This window comes from Tiliqua scincoides, chromosome 4 (assembly GCF_035046505.1).
Source record: "Tiliqua scincoides isolate rTilSci1 chromosome 4, rTilSci1.hap2, whole genome shotgun sequence".
Classification (NCBI taxonomy): Eukaryota; Metazoa; Chordata; class Lepidosauria; order Squamata; family Scincidae; genus Tiliqua; species Tiliqua scincoides.
In genome coordinates this window covers 82,296,905-82,311,142 of record NC_089824.1, presented here as the reverse complement: position 1 = coordinate 82,311,142, position 14,238 = coordinate 82,296,905, and the positions used below count along the sequence as shown (strand labels likewise).

At 37.7% G+C, this 14,238-nt stretch overlaps 1 protein-coding gene across 3 annotated transcripts in view; it reads left to right on the top strand.

The window, feature by feature from the left end:
- Positions 1-14,238, top strand: part of EXOC2 (exocyst complex component 2) — a 113,476-nt gene that overhangs the window by 42,035 nt on the left and 57,203 nt on the right. For all 3 annotated transcript variants that reach the window (XM_066623517.1, XM_066623518.1, XM_066623519.1), the window contains 4 exons: positions 4,523-4,668; positions 4,758-4,839; positions 6,147-6,249; positions 10,090-10,208. In XM_066623517.1, coding sequence (XP_066479614.1) covers positions 4,523-4,668; positions 4,758-4,839; positions 6,147-6,249; positions 10,090-10,208 — 450 coding nt within the window. The remainder of the gene's footprint in view (positions 1-4,522; positions 4,669-4,757; positions 4,840-6,146; positions 6,250-10,089; positions 10,209-14,238) is intronic.

Genomic DNA, 14,238 nt, shown 5'->3' with positions numbered 1-14,238 from the left:
GCAGCCTTAGGGTGCAGTCCTGTATGCACTCTCCTAGGAATAAACTCCATTGAAAGCAATGGAATTTACTTCGGGTAGGCATGCATAGGCTTTCTCTGTTAATCAGATAAGGTTCTTTATGTTTTGCTTTGTTAAATGCCTTATCTGAAAATACTAGGGGAAAGGATGGAGTGGAGGCATTCAACCATTTTTTTAGACCTTTGCCCTGAGGAAATAATTCTGTACATTCAGATGATAGCATTATCCCAAATTTTCGCATTTTATCTTTCACAAATTGTTTTCTTCTTGGATTGATTACAGAGGATTGCATAGATAGATTCTGCAGGGTGAGTAGGAAGCACTTCCACTCTTGGGGTTTACCAAATTTTTTCCCTTCTGAGTTTATCACCTGAAAATTGCCTCCAGAATGTCAGCAGCTTTTGAGGTGACTGCCAATGTAGGAGTATTAGTGACAATCCCTTTGCATTAATGGAAACAACTTCTACTCTCACAATGGGATCTTGGAATCCAAACCAATGTCTTCAGCTATGGACCCTAAAGGAAAAATGCCTGAAGAAAACTGTCATTTTCTGATACTTGCCCCTTGATCTTATTATAGCACACGAGGACAAAACTTTCAAAGGAGTTTCACTCAACTCTTGTTGTAGTGAGTATCTACCAAGGTTTTACCTTCTCTGAATGAAGCCAATGAGTTGTCTAGGCTGACTAGGCAAAAACCAACATGATATATAATAGTGGCATTGGACCCTGCTGCCCTAATTTAATCTTTTTGACAGAATATTTAAGCCTATTCTAAGTTTATTCTAAACTCGTGTGCTATAAAGAATTAAAGGCCTGTTCTTTTTTAGTATAGCAGTGGAGGAAAAATTAATGAATAATAAATAAAGAGGGAGATGGTAATACAGTAAAATGTATATTCTTTTTCAAAATTGTAATTGTTGAAATCCTAGATGTCCAGAGCAATCTTGATTTATCCCAGATTTAAAGTCAAACCTGCTATTATATAAAGATGCATAATTCAATGTATATAATTAAGATTTCAGGAGAGTATGGGGTCAGAGGTAAGCCAAACTGAACACTGACAAAAGGTCTATCTCACATAGAAGGTCCACCTGCCCAGGCCAACTCTTGAACCCTCTGTGTTGTGTCAGTTGTAGCACACACACCATATAGGTGGAAGGATGCTGGGGGGGGGGCGACCAGAAGAGAGCTTTGCCCCAGGCCACCAGTGCTAGAGAAAGTGGTTCCTAATATGTGAACTGTGTGACTGGTTTTTCCTCCCTGCATATTAACCAACTGAGATAAAAGAATTTGATAAAAGAATTTCCCCCAAGTAGAAAGCATTTTCTTAAATTGCCATATCATTCAAGGCACACTGAGTTATCCAGAAGGAATATTAAAGTGTGAAGAAATTCTTAGTGATGGTTATTGGTAATTCCAAAATATAGTTCAGTTCCTTTGATGAAAGGAAGTTGATTAAATTGTGATACAAGGGATTCTAAATTCTGATGTAAAAGATCAGTGGCAGAAAGTCCCAGTATGTATACAATTAAGTATATGCTTTTTGTTTTGTTTTTAAGTTTGTTTTAAATTCTTGGGATTCTGCAGATTAGTTGGATTGCTTATTTTTATTTTTTAAACCAAGGAAGGGATATTTGCTTTAGGACTGTATAAGTAAGCAGAAAGTTGCATCCAGATAGCTGTCTTGCAGTGTAATCCTATGCATGTTTACCCAGAAGTAAGGACCATTGTATTCAGTGGGGTTTACTCCTGGGAAAGTGTCATAGGATTGCAGCTTTACTGTTTGTTGATGTGAACATGTTGTATGCAATCATGAAAGTGACATGAAGGAATATTCTTTCCTTCTCTCGTGTGTGTGCGTGAGTGAGTGAGAGAGAGAGAGAGAAAGATTGTTATTTCTAGGGCTGTGTTTTCCTTGCAGTCAAAGTTGGAGGGAAACCTATACGTGCCATAATTTCAAGCATATCTTGCAATCTCTTAGTTCTCTTAGTGTTGGAACTGTCAGAGAATGTAACTTAGAACCCAATCCTATGCATGTCTACTCAGAAGTAAGTCCAGTTGTGTTCAGTGGGGCTTACAATCAGGTATGTGTGCATAGGATTGCATCCTTAATTTTTTTTTTAACCAAAGTAATTCTAAAAGTACAGTCTGTCAGCCTGCACAATATGATGAGTATAGGAATTTTGAGGATTCACTGATCAGTGATAGAATCCAGTGAACATCAGTAGGTGCACCACAGATCCTATTTAAATAAGTTCAGATTTTAAATAAATAAATATTACTGTGCAATACTATACATGTTAACTCAGAAGAAGGTCCCTGTGTTCAGTGGGACTTACTCTCAGGCAATTGTCTGTAGCAGTGGTTCTCAAACTTTTAGCACAAGGACACACTTTTTAGAATGAGAATCTGTCAGGACCCACTGGAAGTGATGACATGACTGGAAGTGACATCATCAAGCAGGAAAATTTTTAACAATCCAAGGCTGCAATCCTACCCACACTTCCCCATAGTAAATATCATTTACTATCATTGTTAAAAGCATATGTATAGTTATATGTATGCATATATGTATGCATTGTTAAAAGCATATGTATAGTAGCCTTTAAAAGTACTGATCTGTAACATTTCCCCAAATGCAGTCACATACCAATAATATTTTTTTATTAAAAATAAAATATTGAAATGAATGGGAACCCACCTGAAATTGACTCACAACCCACCTAGTGGGTCCCGACTCACAGTTTGAGAATCACTGGTCTATAGGATTACAGCCTCAGCCAGTTGTTAATATTAGGCTATAATCCTATCCACACTTACCTGGCAGTAAGCCCCATTGACTACAGTGGAATTTACTTCTGAGTAATATGGATAGGATTGGGCTCTTACAGAAGTTATTTAGCAGACAACAGCTTGTAACAATTGGAATTAAGGTTATTTTGAATGTGCTAATTACCTTGAAGTATTTTGACTGTGGTGATTAATGTCTTAAAACAAAAATTTAAAAACCAGTCACACATAAATAAATTTGTTTGAGCTGACTACAAATGTGTTTCTATATAGTTTGGAAGAATTTAATGCCATAGGTGAATAATACTATATAGTTTCTTTGTTTAATCAATTGCATTTTAATGGCACTTGTTCAGCAGACAATCAAATTGGGGTCAGAGTCACCATATTTCAATACTACCATATTATTTTTTAAGTACTGTACTAGGATTTCTAAGCATCTCTTTAATCAAAAATTAATTCTGCATTTTTATAGTATTGCAGAAGAGAGCAACTTGAAGATGTTAGATGTCAGGTCACCGTGTTTTTTCTTTCCAACTCTAACAACCATAAAATGTAGTAGGACCAATTCTCCTGACAAAACAAAGTTTCTTGCATCACGGGCTTGAAATTTCAACAGTGTTTAAACATTATTTAGATATAACAATTATTTTACAAAGGCTACTTTTAACATGAGCAGGCCACCCACAGTGTTGACGAGAGAAAATGGCATGCAAGCCACCCAGTGAGACTGATGTAATTTTTTCATCTTTGCTTAAATTATAGTCACCAGACCAGATAATGTAGAAACTTTTTACAGGCAACCATCAAAAGAGCTGAAAAACATTCACCTTTCTTTCTGGTAAATTTAAAAAAAGTCACAACTCTCAAAAAATGTAAAATATTTGAAATGTCTTATACATTTTCTTTATTTTGAGTGGAAAAGGCAAGAGCATTCTTTATAACTGTGAAACATACTTTAATTGAAGGTAAACTACATTATAAAATATAACAACTGAAAGTTTGAATATGGTCTCATAATTAAAATAGTTTAAGACAAAAATTCTGTTATTTTATAATGGTCCTTACATTCTCAGTTCTAGATCTTTGGAAACCAGTTCATGTTGCTCTAAACTGTGAAAATAAAATCAGATTCAGTGTCAGTTCAAAGCTGGCACTCTAGCTAGTGACTTCATTAAATTATTTTGATAAATTCCCCAAGCTGAATAAATGAAATACCCTTTTAGCCACATTTTTCTGAAATATAAAAAAATTGTTTTTTATTTCCTTTCCCTCCAAAAGAACAAAATATACCTTATGTAGTTATTCTGTCAATGGCATTTACATTCTTTTCTTATATATGACATAGTAAAAGGAATTCATTAGGCAATGATCTGCAGGGCATAGATAGAACTGTAAAATTCAGCTCTATAGCCAAAGCAAACTCTAAAGTCACCACAATGAAGTTCAAGCACTTGGTCTAGAAACTGAATTTGTTTTTAATTGTACTGTGGTTTCTGCCACATTAAAAGACTGAGCAATCAGCACTTATAAAATATTGTTTCAGTAAATTGGTTTAAAAAAATTCTGTAACATGTAATAGACACATTTGTGTTTGCTGATGCAGCTCTAATTATTATAATAAGCACGACAAATCCATTGGCTAACCTCATTATAAGCTACTCTGTGTCCTATGTAATGTATTTACATGTTTATCCTCTCTTTAAAACAGGAGCAAGTAATTCTGCAGATACCTTGTTCCAAGAAGTATTGGGTCGCAAAGACAAGGCTGATTCAACAAGAAATGCACTCAACGTCCTGCAGCGATTCAAATTTCTTTTCAATCTTCCACTGAGCGTTGAAAGAAACATTCAAAAAGTATTTAATATTTTAATACTGTGTACATGCAATTTTCTTACCCCCAGTTCATTCATTTCTTATGATGAATCTTTTTTGTTTCTTGAAAGGGTGATTATGATGTAGTCATTAATGACTATGAAAAAGCCAAGGTATCGTTTGGGAAGACTGAAGTTCAAGTGTTCAAAAAATGTGAGTTTTAGATTTTGCTAAAGTCAGTTGTTCAAATAAGGAAGATCTACAACATAGAGCAAGCTGAGGAGCTCAGTGTGGACGTCATCTTCTGTTTATGTGAAGCTGTCTACAACATTTGGAACAATTACTCTAAACAATATCTTTGGCAGGGGTTCCACCTTTAAAATTCCCATAAATTTACACTATTTTGTACTATGTGTCGCAGGAGCTGAAATTAATTCTTTAGCATTATGAGACATAAAATAAAAGCTTGAGGAACCCTTTTGGAGCTGAAACAAAAATAGGCTTCAGACTTTCACAGTGTAATCCTGAGCTGCCCGGCACATGAGGTTGCCACGGTGCCAAAGTGGCTACTGCTGTATCCAACGTGTGCTGGGCAGCCCATGGTGGCTGCTTGGGGTATGGAGAAATTTGTCCCCTTCCACTAGCTAAGGGAAGTAGCCTCACAATGGGGCTACTCGATTCTGCAGTGGCTCTTGAGCCAGCGCAGAATCAAGGAGTCCCATGTCAGACCACGGGACTCCAGATCTGGTGAAGCTCAGCTCCGCCGGTCCAGCCTCCTTTCGCCCGACTCCCTCCTCTGCCACACCTTCTCCCTCCCTACTCCTGCCCCCACTCACCTCTTCACCATCCAGTGGTTTGGGCAAGTCGCCAGGCAGCAGAACACAGGCCCAGCACCAGAGCTGTCCCAGCACAGGCTTGCACTGGGCTAGCTCCAGTGCTGGGCCCATGGTAAGGCTCGCAAACATACCTTATGGTATGTTTGCAACAGTGCGTGCGGTGACAGGCCAGCATGCACAGTGCTGGATTGGGCCCTCAGCCTTAAATTTTGCAATGTTATGTAGTCTGTACTTCCAGATTAAATTAAAAAATAAATTGTTTGTTTACCTAGCCTTACAGAGAAGGATTTTCAATAATCGTATGATTTTTCTACAACTCTCTTAAAAATTTATGATTGTGTATTATATATATCTTTATGTAATGAAATGTATATGTTTATAGATCTATAAACTATGACTTTAAAGTTTGAAATGGAATTAGGTGAAATTAGTGGTAGATAAAAGGATTTTTATTAAGTAACAAAGTCGCAGTTTCAAATTTCACCTTCCAGTAAAGGTTAGACTGGACTGGAGTGTTAATATATAATCTAGCTAGAAGAAATGTGATGATAGCAGTGTAATATCCTGCAGTTTTGACTAATACAGAATATGGTTGGACTAGACTAAACTTTAGCTCCTTATAACTAAGTTTGTGACATTTTACTGTTGGAAAAAGAGAATTTTATCTCTTTTTTGAAATGACAGATTATGCTGAAGTGGAAACTCGAGTGGAAGCATTGAGGAAGCTACTTCTGGACAAACTGCTGGAGACTCCATCAACATTACATGACCAAAAACGCTATATAAGGTGGTCTTTTTCCATATCTTTTTATACATGCTTTTTTGTAGACGTGTACTTGATGTTACTTTTATCACACTATAAACATTCTTAAGCATAGAACTAGTGGGAAGATCTCTGTGTGATGTTTTTCAGTCCCTTGTGTGAAAAATGTAATCTGTTATTTATGTAACAGTTTACATTTGAAAGAGTCTCATTCTGATTCATCTTCTCAGACTGGTTGTTATGTCAAGTTAAACTGAAAAGAGTGAAGATTTCAGACTTGGCTTCTGTATGGTTTCATTACTGTATTTCTCTAATCTCATTCACACTGGTTATTTTGTTAAATGTAAAAGGGCTTAGGAGTATTAAACTGTATTAAATACAGTTTTGAAATGGACAGTATCAAATGAAGATGATGCAGTCCTTAAAGACAGTATAGAAACACTTTATCAACTTTTTATTTCTTTATCGTGCAGTAGATGTTTAATGTTCTGCCCTCTCTTTTGGAAGACTTTCACTGAAGTGTTTTGAAAAGGACTATTGTAGAAACTAATTTAGAATTGCTCTGGGAGTATACAGAAATTTTCTCAGCACAGAAAGCATTTTAAAGGAACAATATATCACTGGGGAGGGGGGGTCAGATATTTTGGTTTCTACGAGTATTTTTGTCCCGTTGACTACATTTGTGATAATACAATTTGAATGTGACTTTCTAAATAGCTTTAGAGATAGGTTTTAAACCAAATTCATGTGGCTAGTGCAATTCTTTAACTTTTAAAAAAGAAAACAAAAAACTGTCCAGAGCAAATGGATGATGTTTGTCCTTGCATGAACCAGCAGACATCTTACCTTGAACAACAGAAACTGGGCTTTGCTGTCCGTCTTCTGTTATCAATCTTGATTGCTGCTCAAGAATCATGGAGAAGATGCCTCTTTTGCCTAGGTATTTCTTTGCCCCCTTTCCATGTTTTAATGTGGCAGCTCAAAACACCCAAGAATCAAGCAGAGCAAGAGTCTGTGATCTTTAACCTATACAATGAAATCATATTTTTCTAGCCATAAGTTTATGACTAGGAATAAAGGTCTTGTTTAAGGAATCTGTAATTGCTATTAGGCCTCTTCCTCCCCTCCTGAACGTTTGCTTTTACTTCATGATAAGGTATGGGTGAAATCTGTGATTTGTTAAAAGTGTGTCCTGGCACGTAAAATCTGACACCATTTTACTTACACAAATCAGACCTCTCCAAAATTTTGTCCTCCCCGATATGTTCTGTTTACAGCATAAGGTACATGACTGAAAACAATACTAATGTGTGGAAATATGTCCACTCCTAGTATTTAAATTGTTATTACTAATATTAAGGATATTTATATAATGCTTTTCAACTAAAAGTTCACAGAGTGATTTACATAGCTAAATAAATTTAAGGTGCAGTCCTAACCCACTTTCAAGCACTGACATAAGGGCAATGCTGCTCTGAGGTAAGGGAACAAACATTCCCTGATTTTGAGGAGGCCTCCGTGAGTGCCACCCAATTGCAGGATGCATCACATGTCCCATTGGCACAGCTATGCCAGTGCTGTAAAGTTGGTTTGGATTTGGGCCTTAGCTGAAAACATAGCTAAAATATGTGAAGACACTAAAATAAACGACTATAGCAAACATTTGTATTCACTGCAGTAACAGTTAACACAGGAAGTGCAGCACCATCAGTTCTATTCATTGTCTTGTAAGTTCTGCTCATTGACCATCCCAGATTCTAGTGCTGTGTTTGCGACTGAGGAGCAGATTCACATCCACTCTATCATCACACTTGCAATGTAATACATGATGGTAGATTCTCCTAACTAACACCTGTATGTTCAATGAACTGTGATGTTTTTCTCCCCCAGTGAAGACAGAAAAGATGCAGTTTGACTCTCTATCACTGTGGGTGCCTTTGTTGCATGTTATGTTACAAGCATGATGGAGGGTATTGTGTCCACTTCTCTTGCACATCTTTGACACAGATAAGCAGGGTCTTGCCTACATTCTCTCTTCCTAACCTTAGCCTGTGAGGAAGAATGAGAAATAAGCATTCTGTTGCCCAGCATGTGAGCAGCCAACATGCTGAAGTAACTGGAGCTGTTCCAAGAGCTTACAGAACCCTGAGGGGGTGGGGTTGCTGAGTAAAATGACAGGATGCAGGGAGGAAGAGCAGGCAGTGGGAGGAGCTGCACCCCAAGGTTTTGTACGCTGCTACCTACAAAGACAGGTTATCATAATAAATTCTCTTTCTTTTACCTCCCCTCTTTCAGGGATTGGATAAATTAGTTTAGATTGCCTTTTCAGCTTTTTCTTGAAAGGACAGAAATCTTGGCCAGTGTTTAAAAAAAAAAAGTGTGCTGGCTTAACTATATCCCTTTATTTATTTAATGCCAAACCCCTCAGCATACATATACTGAGTGGGGACTTAATGAGGCTTAAAACGATTCAGCTTGCTTTAGCATATTACGAGGATATGAGTGATGTAAGCCCTGTTTTGTTTTGCTTGTTTTTTTACAATGCTGTGCATTTGTAGGAAGAGTTTGTCATTAGGTTCCATTGTCTGGTCTGGGGCACACAATGCTGCATCCCTGCTGAAGCTAAACACATCTAGTTGCTTTCTGGCTGGGAGACCGTCTAGGAACCATATGTGTATTCTTTTCTCCATTGTGAAAAAGAACAGGATATAAATGTAATAAATAATGGTTAGCCTACCTTACCCTACAGCTAGGAAAACAGTGTAGTGGTGCGAATGCATGCCAGAACTAAAAATGCTGTGGTGTGAAAAATATGGTTCTGTATTACAGTAGCACAACCTCCTAAACTCTAATTTAGATTATTTATGTTTAATAATTACACAAACACATGCTGTAGCTTTTAGGTTAGTATGACTTTTCTAACTCTGTATTATTGAAATGACTTTTTTGTGTTTGGAAGCTTAAAGCTCTATGAGTAGGCTACTTTTTAAAAATGACTTGGCATGTTTGCATTTGTAACCAAGCTTGTACTCAAGCTACTTGAGATTGGCTACCTGTCCATTCTGCTTGGAAACAGGATCTGTATTACTCAGAATTCTGTAAGGTGTTGATGCTTTTAACTACAGGGGGGGCCCGTATCTGCGGATTCACTTATCCACAGATTGGGTCTGCAGGGCCCCTCCCCACACACGCCCCTCAAGAGGGGAGGGGAGTTCGGATCCTCTGAGCCTAGTAGAGGCCGCGGACGTCCGTCAGTGGCCTCTGCCAGATTCAGACCGAATGTTTCTGTGAAAAAACTGGTTTCACTTCTGGTTTCCTTGAAGGCTTCCCCCCGGCCTCCTAATGCCTTATAAGGCATTAAAAACCGAGTAACCAGAAGTTGCATTTTTTTCACAGAAACACTCGTCTGAGCCCAGCAGAGGCTTCCCCGGATGGTGGGGGGGTGTTCGCCCGTATCTACGGTTTCACGTAACCGTGGGGATTCTGGAACAGAACATTTGCGGATATGGGGGCACACCTGTATATCTCTATCAACTGTGTCATTTAAATATACCTATGAATCTCCAAATGTAGACAGAAATAAGAATGTAAGAAGCAGCTAACTTGGATTTATGCAACAGCTGACTTGGTTTTATGCAAACAGCAAAGAGATGTGCATTGAACTGAGCTCTACTTCTGACAGGCTAAGAATTTATTAACTGAATTGTGGTTTAATGATCTATCAATCATGTTTTCCCCTACTCTCTCTTAGAATTCTGATAGCTTTTTTTCTCCTTGGGTCAGAGCAGAGGGAGTAAGCAAAATATGGGAATGAAAGAAATGTCACATTTGAATTCTCATTTCTACAATTTAATATTTCTACAGATATCTTTCTGATCTCCATGCAGAAGGGGACCCAGCTTGGCAATGTATTGGTGCCCAGCACGAGTGGATTTTGCAGCTTATGCACAACTGTAAAGAAAGCTATGTTAAAGATCAGAAAGGTACATTTGTTTCTGTTTAAAGAAATGACTCTTACTTCAACCTGAAGACTGCAGTCTAGGTTTTCTCTCGCTTTATTGATAGATTGAATATTGGCAAATTCTTCCTGTTGTACAGTTCTGACCAGCCTTATTTCAAAACGAGAGTTTCCAGTTTTTTCTAGTAGTTCTTGCATTCTGGTGTGTCCCAAAATTGATTCATACATCACATTCTTAGTGAGGGAGTATATTGAAATCAAATTTGCTGTTGCTGCTACTAGTCTCCAGAAGATGGGGCAAGTTCCCTTGTTCCTGTGCCCACTGCAGGCAGAGGTGGAATTGTTCCACTGCCCCCTTCCCCTTGGGAGTAATCTTCAGCCACTGTTGCTAGCTTCTTTTTTCTAGTAACCAAAATGAGCAGTGGCAGCAGACGAACTTGCTTTACTTGCTTTCCCCTGTGAATATTCCAGAGTTCAAATTCCTCCCAGGGTCTGCACTCAAGTCTGTCCCATTCTTTAAGTGGCTGAACAAGCTGTACTAGCTAGACTATAGAATTGCTTGATTAATAAGATTGCTTAATTAGAGCAGCTAATTTTCAGGATCAGGGAGAAGAAGGAACAGGGAGAAGAAGGTGGTAGCAAGAGAGACTAGTGGTTAAAGCAGCTTTATAGTACACACTGTTTAAAATGTACCATGAACTGTCTATAAGTGCATGAACAAAGGAGGCAGAGGAGACACAATCCCAAAACAAGGTCAGACTATCTTGGTGTTAGCTGCAGTTCAGATCAGGAAGAAAATAAATGCTCTTATAGGTTATTCTGTTTTCTTTCCGTGAATAGAGACCACTTAGACCACCTTCCTTGTCCGGAATAATGAGTATGAAGTCCTGTTATTTTTGTAAGATTTTTGACAACAGAAAGCAAATCATTGAACTTTTTTTCTTGTATTTAAACTGTTTGTTTCTTTGCTGTGTTGATTTACTGGTAGCTCTGCCCAACCACTAGGAAATTGAACAGATCCTTAACCCACCTTACCCTTTCTTCTCTTCTGTTAGGTTTCTATTCACCTTGCAATGAATGATCTATCTTTGTTTGATCAGACAGGCTGGTGTGGTCTATGTCAAATTGGCCTTTTCAATTTGTTATCCTAGCAGCTGGTTCTCCTCTATTGCCTTTGTGTACTGTACATCTGGAAGGCCTCTTGCAGCTGGGAGCTATTTCATGTCTAACTCATATCCCCTGTTGCTAATAGAAATACTCTTTTGACAGTGAATGTCAAGTGAAGCCTTAATGCGTTATTAATTAAGAAATTAAAATATTAATCATCACTGAGCTTGGCATTATTTTCCAGAGTCTTTGTCAGTTTAGCAGAAATCTTAAAAACCTTTGAGGCAGAATATCTGCTTTCCTTGCCCTCTTCTAAAAATTGTACCATGAACCTGATGAGTAACTATTTAAACCTGTATGTTGTCGATTTAAAAACTATAACAAAAGAAGGGTAGGTAAAGTCCAGCATTAATAAACCAGGCACTTTCTGCTAATCCACAAGAAATGTCTACATAAGCTCTGTTCAAATTAAAACTGATTCCAGTTAATCGGAATTTCAAGCAATATAATCAAGACCAGTGCTCAAAAGTCACATGCAACATGAAACAGATTTTCTCTGATATAACTCCTACTCATTTCAGTGAGCCTTATGCAAGAGATGTTTCTGGTAGAATCCATTCTGTTTTAAGGCATTGGAGAATAAGGGTAGATAGCCACTCTTGAAAGAGTTTTACCTTTACCTGCAGAATAGAAATACCTTCAGTAAATAAATAAAATGCAGGCTGGTCATGTATTGGATCTGTGCTAGCGTGAGATGAAACCAGCTATGAAATCTTACTTAGTCCAAGAATTTAGAGTGCAGGTACACAAGTCAATTCTGCAGCATCTGATTTTGGTTCAGAGTACCCTTCCAGCCCCCTCTGGGCTAGAAGCAAATACAGCGGGAGTTGCATAGCTGGATCCTATTCTTTCTCATGCTATCAACCTTCAGCTGCTGCAAAATGCAAGAAGGGTGTTTCAGGCACTGCACACAATTACTGTCTGTCCCTGGCTAGTAAGGCATAGCCATATACGAGTAGTTAACCTAACAAACAAAACAAAGCAGTTTGAAACACTGCTTGCAAGAAAGCACATTGCCTGCCATGCTTTGCTAATCTAGGCATATGCCAGAGGAAATAGAGAGGGTGACTTTTTCAAAGCATCAAGATGAGGTTCAAGAGCAGTCAGAAGTTCTGCCACTTCGGTGGTGGCTTCCTCACAGTGCTAGAACAGTGGCTGTGTACCACTTGCAATAACACACCTTTCCAGCATATGTGGCACCCCCTCATGCTTACCCCACATCCTAAAGTAGAATGAGGTTGCTCATTCCTAAATCTTTCTTTTGTGTATAACAAAATCATTCCTTTTCAAAATTACTCAGTCATTTTTTTAGAGTTATTTTCCATATTTGGCTATTTTTGGTTTTAAATGTTTTCCACACACTTTTAATTTTCGAAGTGCTGCTTGTATCCCAGTGATTCTTGTGAATCAGAATCTGTTCCTTTAGATCTCAGTCTCCCCACTGAGGTATGCATGAGCAGATGAAACTGTTTGGCATGCACTTTTAGGGTTAGAATGTTTACTTGAAATGCAGGCAGTAGTAGCTCAAAAACAATATGCATTTTAAAACCTTGTTTTAGTTCTTCACACTTTGTGCAAAGTCTGCTAAACTTATATTTGAAAACATCCCTTTTATTTTTGCAGATGTATTAAAGCTAATGTTTGGTATACAAGTATAGGCTGCAATCCTGTATATACATTCCTCGTAGTAAGCCCTAATGAACACAATCGAACTTACTTCTGAGTAGACTTGCATACATCTTTCTAGAATTAACTGAAACCATTCAGCAGTTGTGACAGCAAAATCCTTAGTAAGTTCAGGTACTGATTTTTAAGAAGCCTTAAAAAATTTTCAATTCATAAGCAGTGCATCTTTGTTTCTACATTTAGATCTTGTACAGAAAACAAACAAGGCCTTTTAAAATATATTGTTGAGTCCAGTTAATTTTGAAGGCACTTTCTTAATTTCTTGCTTCGGCAAATTGAAAGTCTTCTGTGTGGCATGTTTGAAAGGAATCCTATACTACTTGTGTCAGTGCAGGCTGTAGGCACTGCCTGTTTGGTCAACAAGCAACAGTGGGTGGTCGGGCTGCAGCACAGGACAAGGGCCTGCTGTGCACAGGAAAAAATGTTCAAAGGTGTTTAAGGGCGGTAAGGAAGTCTGCCGCCCTTCAGAGAATCCAGCAGCTATAGATCAGTGTTTCTTCTCGCTATTCTACCTTTGTCAAATCCCACTGTGTGTGCCCAAAGCAAGAGAAAATACTGTAACTTTCTTATGTCATGACACATCTGGACATCTCTCATAAATTCAACCTACGGACACATCGTTTCACTATATAATTTTGTGATATTTAACCTTTATTAAGGACAATCTGTTGGATAAGTAAAGATGTGTGCTAAAACTGAGATATTGTGCAATGAAAGTTATTCCCTTTTTTGTTAGGCACTTAGCATTTCTTAGCAGAATGGAACTGCAGTCATCTGTTCTTAGTGACCGCTTTGTTAAAAACAATGTTTTAAAAATATTAATAAAATAAACACCTTGTAGCATTTGACATAAATTGTACAGGCAAAAATGATTTCTGGAAGGAAATTGCCCTGGATACAACATGAAAATATTCTGGGGGAAAATTAAATTGCTACCTAATGGATTTGCATTACTTAAAAAATAAAAATGTATTAGTTCTAAGTTATGAGATTTTCCTATGAACATTGTGCTTCTAGCAAATGTATGTATAGTTGCACTCTTTTGATGGATAGTGTCAACAAACATATTTTTCAAAATGTAAAATATTTTGAGTTTTAATGTAGCGTTCATTTGGATTAATCTTACTTAACTGTACTGGTTAGGGTGTATATTGTAAGCAAATAGTTTGTGTGGATTGTGTGTATGTGAATTTTTCCACACA